This window comes from Callospermophilus lateralis, chromosome 2 (assembly GCF_048772815.1).
Source record: "Callospermophilus lateralis isolate mCalLat2 chromosome 2, mCalLat2.hap1, whole genome shotgun sequence".
Lineage (NCBI taxonomy): Eukaryota > Metazoa > Chordata > Mammalia > Rodentia > Sciuridae > Callospermophilus > Callospermophilus lateralis.
Window position 1 is genome coordinate 149,188,301 of NC_135306.1, and position 13,334 is coordinate 149,201,634.

General features: G+C 35.0%; 1 protein-coding gene across 1 annotated transcript in view; it reads right to left on the reverse strand.

Annotated features, from left to right (window-relative positions):
- Rnf169 (ring finger protein 169) overlaps window positions 1-13,334 on the reverse strand; it is a 104,145-nt gene that overhangs the window by 19,712 nt on the left and 71,099 nt on the right. The window contains exons 3-4 of the mRNA XM_076846644.2: window positions 12,637-12,783; window positions 5,647-5,765 (exon numbers count right to left, since the gene is read on the reverse strand). Of these exons, the coding sequence (XP_076702759.2) occupies window positions 5,647-5,765; window positions 12,637-12,783 (266 nt within the window). The remainder of the gene's footprint in view (window positions 1-5,646; window positions 5,766-12,636; window positions 12,784-13,334) is intronic.

The window sequence follows — 13,334 nt, forward strand, 5'->3', positions numbered from 1 at the left end:
AAGCACAGGCTCAGGCTTAGAGTATATAGATATTAGAAAACAAAATGGTACAGCTATAGTTAATTTCTGCTAAGTGGAATACAAATCATTTTTATAAGACTATAAAAAGTATCATCAAAAACCACTGCTAATGCATTAGAAGGCTATAAGCAACTTCACAATATAAAAGTTTTATCAATGTGGTCTCTAGACTCCCCCTCCCATCCCATATTACTCCTATAAAACTGAATCTAGAAAACAGCCACTAGCCAATCCATCTTTCCATGCTCCCAGAGCTCTCCTCCTAGAAGCCCTATGCTACAACTTTGACAATCAGTTCTGACAAAGTCCCAGTTTAGCCTACCCAGAAACACAAGGCCTAGCTCACTCAAACATTCCACAAATATTTCTGAGGATCCCAACTATATGCCAGTCACTATACTAATACGGGAATTATAATGATGGAAAAGATGTTGTTCTGCCTGCAAAGAGTTTAAAGATTAGTTGGGGAGATAAGCAGAGGCAGCACAGGGACCTACACAAGAAGGTTCGGGCACAATGGAGTGCAGTGGAAAGGACACTCAACAACAAGAAGCCTCAGTTTTAACTCAGTTTCCTACTATTCCAGCAGTCTAACATTGGCAAACCATGTTCTCTCTTTGGGCTTTAGTCTTCCCATCTAAAACAAACAACAAAAAAGGGGTAGATAAAGGCTGGGGCTGTAGCTCAGTGGCAGAGTGCTTGCCTAGCATGTGTGAGGCACTGGGCTCGATCCTTAGCACCGAATAAAAAATAAAAACAAAATAAAGGCATTCTGTCCATTCATAACGACAAAAAAAGGTTGAATAAGATTATATGTCAGGTCCTTTTTGATATGTCATGAATCCATTTTTCAAAAAATGACAAAAAAATAGCAGCAGCACCAGCAATAATACTAAAGGTTTATCATGTGCCAGAAATCTTGCTAGGTACCATTTACTTATGATACACTTTTTGTGTGGCAGTATTGTCATTACTGTATCACTTGTTTTTCAAACTAGAAAGATGGCAGATTTGACTATATTTCTTTTTATGGTTACACCATATTTCCAAGAACAATTTGAATCTATTTAAAGTAAAAGATCTATAAAGACTAAATCTCAGTGGAGTAACAGAGACCACTTAGCAAATGTAAAAAGGATACAGAAAAAAATACGTTTTTAAAAAAATTTCAGGCCATGTTGGAAAGGCACAGTGACTGAACTAATCCCAATAGTAAATTGACAGCCAAAGCAATGAGAAAAATGCAACTGGATATGGAGCTCTTGTGGAATAGAAAAATAGTAACTCAAAAAGATTTTCCAAGCTGAGCCTTAAGAAGAATTTGCCCTCTTGGTTTTAGTTTGATTCTGGTGGGGAAGATAGGAATGAGGCAAGAAGGGAAATAAATTTTTGAAATGATTTAATAAGCTAAACCAGTTTTCAGTTAGCCAAAATAAAAATTTAACTTTACAATTATACAACCATTTACTATTCAAATTAATTTTTTCAACTAACAAATATTTTGAGATTAACCTAGAATTGATCCTGGATTATCTATAATTCTATTGGCCTATTTAAAATAAGTTTCCTTTTCAAAGGGCTACAGAATTTTATCAAGTGACTACAAAGCCTCTTTGAATTTTTAAAGTAAAAATTAGCTGATCTGCTGGCAAGACTCACAGCCAGAATCTACTGATGTATTTTTTCAAAATAATATTCCTATCATTCATGCCTATTCACTATTACCCTCATGCTTTTATGCTTAAGAAAAGTTCATAAAGTAAGTATGAAAAACAAATGGTAGGGATTGGGGCTGTAGCTTAGTAGTAGAGCACTAAATAAAAAAATAAAGGCATTCTGTCCATTTACAATTACAAAAAAAAAAAATTTAATGGCAGATTCATTTGATTCAAATACACTTATTAAAAACTTAAGTTTTTTACATATGATCTCTTCTCAGAAAAAAACTTGCAGAGAAAACTTATTCTTTGGTTGTTGCTTAACAGAAAAAAATTATATTTGAAATATTAAAAACTATGAACAGTGCTTAACTTTTATTGTGGTAAAATATACATAAAATTTATCATTTTAACTATTTTAAAGTTATAATTACATTATTGTACAACCACCACCAATTGAATTATTTTTAAATATGTCTATAATGCTGGATTTTCTTGTCAGTGCTAACAATTCCATATTGTTCTCCTAAAAATAATTTGTAACTGAAACTTAACATTTTCTTATCTAAGGAAAAAGTACATTATAAATAAGAGATACAATTTATAGTATTACTATAATTGATTTTCCCACCTAAGGTTTCTATGACATCAGCAAACTGATATTTCACTAAAGGATAACTCTACCAACTAAATTCAGCTATTTTTTTAAAGCCATGTTTATTCAGCATATAATCAGGATATTAAATTTAGCAATCAACAGCATGGGTGCCAAAAAAACCCCTACATCAAAACCCTTTGCTGGAAAGCTTTACATGTTCCACAGAATAGAAACTAAAATAATCTGTTATACAATTAGTCCTAAACACAGTCCTTGAAGGTTATTTGCCTACACACATGAGTTTTGTCTAAAACGTGTCTTCCTAGTAGCAGTTAAGCCCTACCACCATAGTGCCTGGCTGAGTAGAACAACTGGCTGTAACCTCTTGCTTCCCTATCACTTCTCTGGCCCTCCTCTCCCCCTAAGCTTTGAGTCAGAAAAATTAAGACCTTCTGCCACTACCATGGATGGCTACTGCAGTTGCTGGAACTGCTACAGCCACGTTGGTTTCAGGATTTGACAAAGTACTTTTTGGCCTCCACCACAATAGGGGCTAGAGCTTCTGCAGTCAAAGTTTCCTTCCTCATGGGTTCAAAATTCAGACTGATTGTTGTTAACTACCAAATCACGGTAGCTACCACCAGCTCCAAAATTGCTTCTATCGTTACCAAATTCACGGTAGCCACCTCCACTGACATTATATACACCACCACCACCATGGCTGTCACCAAAGCCACAGGATCACTGCAATTTCCTCAAAACCAAGTTGTCATTATCAATGAAACCACCTCCACAGCCATCACCAAAGTTTCTAGAATGACTTCAACCTCTTTGACTAGACAAAGCACTCATCATCTCTTACTTTGACAGGGTTTTCCTCTACTCATAGATGTGGCGATTCACAGTATGATGTTTCTAAATGACAATCTTATCCACCATCAAAGGTTACAAAAGCAAGGCTCCCTCTTCTCTTCTTGCCACTGCCTTGGTCAGTCATGATTTCAATCACTTCAATTTCCCAAACAGTTTAAAATAATTTCTCAGGTGATTTTCTTCTGCATCTTTTTTAATGCTACCAAGAAAGATCTCCACAGTCAAGTGGGCACCTGGTCTTCTCTTGAGACAGCCCTTTTTAGTTCTAATCTTTTCCATATACCTTATGCATCCATCTCCTCCACAGTATCTGAGTGACAAATCCCAAACCCCTAAAGCACTTGGTGTTTGGATCTCACGTTACCACACAGTCTTGAGTATTCTCCCTTACTCACAATAGCTCCTTAGACTCTCATCAGTTGTTTCAAAGCTCAGTCCTCTGAGGAGAAGCTTCATAGCTATTCAGGTTCTGTAGGAGAAGATATGATGGCACTGGGAAGACGGACTCTAATGATTTTTCCTGAGGATGTCAACAGGCAGAAAGGACCCAAATGAACTCAACCCAACCTTGAACATATGGAAGACAATGAATTCTGAATCCAGAAATGTCAGCACTAACAATTCCATATATATATATATATATATATATATATATATATATATATATATATATATATATATAAAATACTGATCACAAACTTTCTTAAAGTCAAAAGTGAATATCTTTCTTTATTAACTGGCTCAATGATATAGGGTAAGGGCAAGGATGGGCTAAAAGAAGGAAAAGAAGATATATGACAGATATTCCAGAGACACACAAAATCAAAAGCACACTCCTCTGAGCAGGCTTTACAATTTTACCCTTTAGAGAAGAATCTGCAGAGCATTTTACGTATTGACATATCAATTTGCTACCACCCTTTAAAAGAATGAATTACAAGAGTACAAGGGTAGAGACAGGAAATGCAGATAAATAATTCACCCATTCAAATATCTACTCAAATAACTGAGATGGTTTTACCTCAGTATCATATTTGGATTTTAATATAAATTTATCTTTTCTAAGTTATTTCAAATTACAAGATATTTGTCCCAGGTTTCATAAGGCAACATTTATTAGCTTCAAAGAGAATTTATTTTGACTTGATTGAAATGAATGATTTGATTTTCTTCACTTTTCAGCAGACCCCTTTTATAATCATTAAGATATGCCTGTTATAAACGGGGGGAGGGATATTTATAATCAGTAAGTGACAATTCGTAGTCAAGCAATCTTCAGTTTTATAACTTTGGAGGGCATCTATACTTAAGCTCATACACACAATGTTAAAGTCCCATCTTCATCACATATGGAAAGGATGCTGGCTTACCCACCTACTAGGTCCAGATTATATCAATTAAGCCTAAATGGTTATGGTAACAGTGTCCATTCAACAAATGTCAAACGAGTGAATAAATATTCTGGGAGGGGCCTTCATGGAGAAGGAGCTGCCATTACCTAGAGAAGGGGAGGCATCTCAGAGAAAGAGAGATCTGGTAAATTTATACTTTGAAATCTTCAAAAGAGAAAAATCAAATTGCTCCAAAAGAACATCCACAAAATGTTCAGAAATATATACTACATCACAGATCATGGTAGTAAGCATTCCATAAAATTCTTAAACTTTGGTAGCTTTTTAATGTCTTATTTGTGAGTGACTAGCAGTAAAATTTTTAGGATAGAAAGGGTCCAGTTGTGTGTCCACAGGGGTAGCAAGAAAGAGAGAGCTACTACATTGTGCTGATAGGAAGGAGGAGCTAAACCCTAGGGATGAAGGTAAGCAATGCCAGCTTTAAACAAAAAAAAAAGACAACAAACTAAAGATTGTGCCTTTGCATTTCTTTTTTAAAACAGAGTATGGCACATAGTAGCTGCTGTTTCTAAAACATCTACTGAATAAATGATTCCTTCCTTCCATCCTTTCCATCTAACCCTTCATTATCCCTCCAGCATCCAGCATCCAGCATCCATTCAGTTTCTCCCTAGGGCCTGCGAAATCTAAAGGATCAAGAGGTTTGTTGATAAGGGTCTTAAAACTTTTCAGTCCATTTTCCTGAAATCCATGAAAATACAGTTAGACCTAGAAATTGAAAAATAAAATCAACTCTGAATTCATTTCCTACTGAGTTTTTTAAGTTCAGAGGGAGAATCCATGGCTATTGTCAGAGTGAATAAGATTTTGTTATTGTATTTTCCCAGGATAAAAGATTTAAACTTTGCAGGAGAAATTAGCATAATTTTACCTTAAAGATGTGACAAATGGGTAAATATTATTTTTCTTTGAAAATTCAGATCGACCCTTTCTGATTCATATTTAAAAATCCAATTCCCACCTCTTTTTACCCCTTCCACCTTCCCACAAAATAGCTACAACAAATACATTTGCTCTCCCAGTTCCTTTTGTCTCACACCCCAAAATGCAAGAATCCTGACTGAATTCAGTATCAGTTTCTTACCCTGCCAGGAAAGCTAAGGAGTAGGAGTTGTTCTTGGAAACAAATGCCGAGCGATGTGTCTGTATCATCTGGCCTCCAGAAGGTTCTTCATTCTCTGAATCTGAGAGACGTGCAGGACACTGTCAAGGAGACAAGGGAGACAAGGGAGTCCATGTGGGGTTCCTGTGAAACCTAACCTTGCTTTGTTTCAGAGCTCTTGTTCTCTAAGTCTTTTTAAGTTTCAATCTGTTTTCCAAATGCCTCCTAGGGATCCCAATCTCAAATGTAGCTTAAATTCAATAGATCCAACATCAAAATCACTGTTTTCCCCACCACCAATCCATCTAAAAAACCTCAAACCCATCTATGATTCTTTTATTCCCCTTACTTCTAAGTCATAATAATATCTGTATAAAGGTCTTGGTATTCCAATACTTCTAAATATTTATTTTATTAATTATTTATATCAGTCCCATTAAAACAGATTATTATCTGTCACTGATGGCTAACAAGGTCAGAGTAGCTAATTTGCCTAGATTAGGATTATACAGTTTATGAATGGCTAAAAAAGGTTCCTAAATTCAGAGCAACAGTCTCTGAGCAATTTATACTCTACTACTAAAATGTCTCTCAAATCTAACTCCTTCCATTTATACAGACTGGCATTGCCTTACCTTATCATCATCATCTTTGCTTCAATTATTACAATAATGTATTTACTGGTCTCACTTCTTTCAAGTTTTCTTTCCTTGAACACCCTTCATACTACAAGAATTATCCTTCCAGCACATGAAGAGAATTCTCTCACACCCTTGCTTAACTGTTGGTGATTTCAGGATGAAGGCTAAACACTCAGCATGATTCAATAACGTTCATAACCTAGACCCAACATTCTTTCACATTTTTCCCCCAACCAGTTCCTCATATGAAACTCCATGAACTCAAAAAAAAAAAAAAAAAAAAAAGGAAACTCCATGAACTCCAGTCCAATCAAACTGCTTTCACTCTTCATATGTACCATAGCCTTTCAAAACCATTGTTTTATATTTCCTTTTCCTAAAATTCCCTATCTGCATTCTTTGTCAATAAAAATACTTATCGGTCTTTCAGAGTCATCTGAAAGGCTACTTTCTCTACAAAGGCTCTCAAATTCCTCTAGACTTGGTTTTATCTACCTTGCTTATATTCATTCATTTATCTTCATTTTCCTTTGTAGTCCTTTTTTAGACTTTTTCAATTCACATTTGAAGTATTTTATTTTTAAATACACCTTCTGCATACAACATATAGTGAGGTTGTATGTCATGATTTCATATGAGACTCTTTTCACGAGTAGCAACTAATTACACTGAATTGCAGCTTCTTATTTAGGAGTCATTCTTCATTAGACAATAAACTGTAACAGCAAGTGACCACCTTTTCAAAAAATGTCCTATACTACTATATAGTAGGTAAACAAAAAAATCTAATCATCTAATGATTAAGTCTCTCTGATCAAATGATTACCAAAGTGAAAGTTACACACATAGGTATGCCAGGCATCATGTGGGTCACAGTGCTTTACATTCCTTAAACACACTGTTACTATCTAGTCTGGTATACACAATAGGCTATGTCTCCTAACAGTGGCCTTTGAGAGAAGAGTTGAAGGATTACAACTCACAGAGAGGCCTTTCAGTTTCAAAGGATATAACTCCTTAGAGAATTCTACTGCCCAAAATATTCACTGCAGAAACTTTAACAGCACTGACCCATTATCAAATTTGATATGATATTGTCCTCTGAACTTTGGAAAAAAGAAAAAGCTTTGATACCAACAGGGAATGAATAATGGCAATTCCTATTTGGGCATCTCTTTGTAATCAGATCAGTACTAAATTAAAGACTTCAAATCTTGGCTGTATTATTTGCTATCACCATCAATGTAGGTTAGGTATTTTATCTTTCTGAGCCTCAGTTTCCTCTTGTATAAAATTAAGATTGTTCTACTTAGTTTCTGATAAGCCAATAAAAGTACCTCATACATTAGCAAACAAATACTCAAAAAAGATATTTATTTATTAATTTAAGTACTATTTAATATTTTTAAAATTTTAGTTTTTATAGCAAATATTCAAATTTATTTTAATTGTTGAAAATAAATTTAATTATTATAAATAAGTATCTATTTAGACAAAAGCTATGCTACCCCTACACATTTCTACAACCAAAACACCTTGAACCTTGAGAGAAGAAAATATTTACCTCTCATCTTTCCCTTAGTTAATTTTGGGGAAGGGGCGTTTACAGAGAAAGTGACCTTTAATATGACTCTGAAAGGTCAATGAATAGTTTATAGGTAGAGAATGAAGATAGGGAATTTTAGACAAAAGTAATAGCCTGTCCAAAAGAACGGTTTTGAAAGCTCTGGTACATGTAAAGAGTGGAAAGTTGTTTGGTTGTGCTAGAGCTCACAGAGTTCCAGTGAGAAACAGAGAGGAGAAAAGCAATGACAGAAAGTTGGATCTAGATTGTGAAGGTTATTGTATAAAGCACTGTGGATTCTTAAAAAGGTACAAAGCATGCATAAATGGAACTCCTGCAGCAACATGTAAAAAAATGTTGAACCTAAAAAAATTAAGAGACTGAGCCAGGCACAGTGGCACATGCCCATGATCCCAGTGGCTAGGAAGCTGAGGCAGAATTATAAGTTCAAAGCCAACCTCAGCAACTTATCCAGGCCCTAAGCAAGTTATAAAGACTCTGTCTCAAAATAAAAATAAAAAAATAAGAAAGGCAGAGGATATGGCTCAGGGGTGAAGCACCCGAGTAGACAAGAAGTGAGGAAATTAGTTTAATACTCTCCTGTACTACTGGAAGTAGTGTAATTATATACAAACTAGTCTAGAAGCCAAATGAGTAATAATTATTAAAAATGTTAAAAAGGATATTTCCTTTGACCTGGTCATTTCACTTCTGGCCATTTATTTCTAAGATACTAATAAGACAAATGGATTTCATCACAATGGTATTTAAGATAGCAAAATATCAACAGATTAATTTAGTTAAATAAACTCTATAGTCAAGAATACTAGGAGAGGGTTAAATCTCCAGAATCACACACATATAAAAAAAGAATACTAGGAGATCATTAAATAATGATGTGGATTCTTAATTTACAGGGAAAGATGTCTACAATTTATAGTTAACTAAAAATAGGTTATAAAGGGGCTGCATTTTCTGGAAAGGCAAAAACATATAGTATGTATATCATGCATGCAGAAAAGAATTCTAAACAGATATTTACCAAATGTTTATAAGGATTACTTCTAAGTTACAGTGATTTTTCACTTTTGCTTTATGATCTTTAGTGTAACTGTACCTATACTGAATCTTTTTCAACAACTCATACTATTATTGGATTAGCTTCACCATAACAAATTATAATAAACATTGTGTCTATTTTATTTCCATTCTGAAAAAAAATAACACCACATGATAATCTCCGCTTTGAGAAAAAACTCTTTCTCTCTCCATCTAAGTTGTATTGCATAAACATATTATCAAAATCTTGTCATGTACAAGGTACTTCAGGAGATTTAAAACCTGGTAAGACATATTTCAACAAATTTGTGGTCCCACAGAGAAATACAAACACACACACACAAAAAAAAAAACACAATGCAAGGGAGAATGAAATACTTTCTGTAAATTACAAAGTGTGGGGGCAAAGAAGGGAGGGTGGATGATAGAATTGGAGAAACAGGTGAGGAATCCCTTCAGCTTCCATGAAGGTGACTACTTTTGAACAGGACACAGGGAGTTGAATAGCCTTTCAACAGGTAGGATGGTGACAATGCACCTTGAAGAGAGAAAGCACAGCGTATATATTTTGGAGAAAGCAAATACCTCTGTTCCCTAGAACAGATTATTTGTTTTGGAAAATAATCAAGGATGAAAAGATAATCTAGAATCATAGTTAAAGAAGGACCTAAATACTGGGGTGAAAAATTCTCATTTAATTCCATGGAAAAAATGAAGTCACTGAGGTTCTGATTAGGAGAGTGATATGATCAGTCCAGCTCTAATCAGAATAATACATATATGAAAAAAGAATCACTGAATCATTCGGGCTAGCTTTCCTCTGGGACCACTGGAGATTCTCTTGTGTTCCAATTTGAATATAGCCTTGGCTAACTAAATGAAATTATTTATCCAATACCAAAACTCTTTAAAACATATTTAAAGTACAATTAGGATCATTTAAAAGTCCTCAAAAAATAAAAGTAAACAGGAAAAAAGGCAAAAATCTAAAACCTTAAGTGTTCATAGGTTAGATTTTATTCATTGTGATTTTGCAAGGAAAATTTTGTGAAGCTGACTACTACCAATAAAGGAATCTGAGAATTTGTACTTTCTTATTCCTTTTAAGATTTCAATTAGATTGATGCACTGGCTTTCTAAATAAAAAACAGTAGTGGTAAAAGAAAATATAATTAGAGCAAATTCCCAGTCTTGGCATGCATTAATATTAGATCAGTTCCTAGAGAAAAACTGAATCTGGCAGGCCAGGTACAGTCAGCTCTTTCTGTCAGAGGACTATAGTGAAGAATTACTCTATCAAGGCTGGTTTGTCTTAAAAAGAAAGGCACTTCTGGGTTGTTTCGCCCGAGGGCTCTACATATGGTCCTGATGAAGTGAAGAGGTGGAGCTGCAGTCTTCAGAGACCACAGATCATAGCCAGGAATACCGGTCAGAAGACATACTATATGCATAAAACCACCATGTATCTTATTGTTGCCTTTCTAACTAAACTGTATCCTCATCCAGTAGCAGTCTTTTGACCTTTGTGGTTCCTTCAATACAGAGCATTAAAAGTACATAGCACTTCATGCTTGTTAAACTGAATCTTTCAGAAGTATGGAATCTTCTAAAATCAAAGTAGCTATTTTAACAATAATTACTATTGTTATTATTATTGGAATCAGAAACCCTGCTGTATGTAGCAGACAACAAATACCAATGACCCAAGAAAGCTTAATTTCAATATTTCAAGTTCAAGAAAAATACCTTCACAAAAATCAAACTAAAAGCTTAGATATTAAGTAACCTAGCCTAAGTTGTACACTTAACTATAATGCTGGATTCCAAGAGTTAGACTTCTGGGCCACAGATTATTTTTCTACTCTGCTATGTTGCCTGTCATTACATATGCTAAAGCTTTATAATTCCAGTTCATTAGAAAGATAAACTAAAATATCAACAAGCTAAATCTAAGTATTTTAGAAGTTATAACTCTAAAGATATGTTTAGTACGTACAGCAAGCAACAGATGTCCAATCCAATATGACTTACTAAAGAAATAAAACTCAATTGTAGGGGTTAGGATTGTGGCTCAGTGGTAAAGCACTTGCCTAGCACATGTGAGGCACTGGGTCCAATCCTCAGCATCACATAAAAATAAATAAATAAAATAAAAGTATGTGCACATCTACAACTAAAAAAACAATTTTTTTTAACTCAATTGCAATTGTCCATTTGAATGTAATTAGTGGATCTTCGCAAAGTGCTTTCTTTACAAGTTAAATTCATAATTTACAACTCTTTCCAGTAATTTACTTGGTAAATAAGTAGTGAAAAAATTGTCAAGATTTGACTCAACTGGGTTGACTGGGTTATGAGCCTTAACCTAATCAGCACATTAATTCACTTGAAGGATTAACTGGATGGTAGAGATAGCTAAAGGAGGTAGATCACTGGGAGCATGCCTTCAGAATATATATATTTTGTCTGTGGAGAGCAAAGCTTTCTTTCTGGTTCTTTGTTGCCATGTCCTGAACTGCTCTCTTCTAACACACTCTTGAACTGCTCTCTTCTAACACACTCTTCTGCCTTGAAGGTTTATCTCTCCTCAGGCCCAAAGCAGTAGAGTTGGCCATCTATTGACTGAGACTTCTGAAACTATGAGCCCCAAATAAACTTTTCCTCCTCTATGCTATTTTTGCCAGATCTTTTGGTCACAGCAGCAAAAAAACCTCACTAAAACAAATCTATAATTAGATTAAGCTTAAACTAATATTAAGAATGTACCTTATGTCTAACCATTGTTCTATCTAGGGTATTATAAAGAATAAAGGCAAGTGAAATATAAGCTTTAAGGAAATATAGTTGAAGATATACAATGTATAAAACTGAGGAGCCAAGCTTAGTGGGGAACACCTATAATGCCAATGACTCAGGAGGTAGGTTGAGGCAGGAGATCATAAATTTGGGGCCAGCTTCAATAACTTAGCAAGACCATCTCAAAAAAGAAAAAAGAAAAAAGAAAGAGAGAAAAGATAAAGAGAAAGGAAGGAAGGAAGGAAGGAAGGAAGGAAGGAAGAAAGAAAGAGAAAAGAAAAGGGCTGGGGGTGGGCTGGGAATGTAGCTAGTGGCAGAGTGCTTGCCTAGGATGCATGAAACCCTAAATTCAATCCCCAGCACCACAAAAACAGACAAATAAAAAGGGCCGGGGGTGTAGCTCATGGGAGAACATTCTTGGGTTTAATTCTTGGTAGTGCAAAGAAAAAGAGTATAAAACTTAAATGTCAAAGAACAACATGGGGGGACTGGGGTTGTGGCTCAGCGGTAGAGCACTTGCCTTGCACGTGTGAGGCTCTGGGCTCAATTCTCAGCATCACATAAAAATAAACTAACAAAATAAAGGTATTGTGTCCATCTACAACTAAAAAAAAAATTAAAAAACAACAACATGGAAGTTAAAATGTCAATATACATATAAAGCATAACCATGGTATATATACTAGACTAGGTTTTTCATCTCACTCACCATTTCCTGCCCCCACACTGTTCCAGATCTCATGTCCCATTCAAAAATTATTTTCTCTACCTCTCATCCAGAGGCTACAATATTCACTGCATATAATGACCATTACTGGTCTCATAGTTCACTAACAAAACTTTCAGATCCATTTCCCCTGGGTAATTGCTGATTTTTGAGGCAGATGTCCATCAAGAAGGTGATCTACTTACATGTTCCAGATTTGTTTTCATTACTAATGGCTCATCTCTTTTTTTCTGTTCATCCATTTTCCTTTTCCCTGTTTCTGTGTCCTCTGGTAACAGCTTGTGGATTTGGTCTTCAGAAGTTTTTTCCTCTTGCAACTTTTCTTCTCTCAGCTAAAAAATGCAAATTACACAGACAGTAGTTTTAAGCAATTCTAGACTTAAAAACCTCTTTAGTCAACAGAGTACAAACAGATCACAAGGCAGTTTTAAAGACTGCTTTTCTTATCAGATATAGCCTTCTTGATTTTCAAAATGTAAATCTGCCTTTACTTGGATCTTACCAAATATATACTTCATGATTTAAAAGATTTAACTGCTCTGCATTTTTTTTTTCTTTTCTTTTCTTCTTTTGGCAGTGCTGGGGATTGAAATTCAACCTATGGTCTTGTGCTTGCTATACTAGAGCTCTACCATTAAGATATATCCCTAACCCTGCTCTGCATTTTTAAGTAATATGAAACCATAAGAGTTAATCAAAAAATAGCCTCACACAAAAAAGTAAACCTAAAAATTCTCCACACTTCTATAAGCCCAGTATAATTATACTGGACAAGAGCAGAAGCAGCCAAAAACCAGAGAAACTGGACTAGATCTCATTAGCGACACCAAAAACATGACTTATTACAGTTCCAGTGTTCTACATTTTATGCTCTTATCCTATG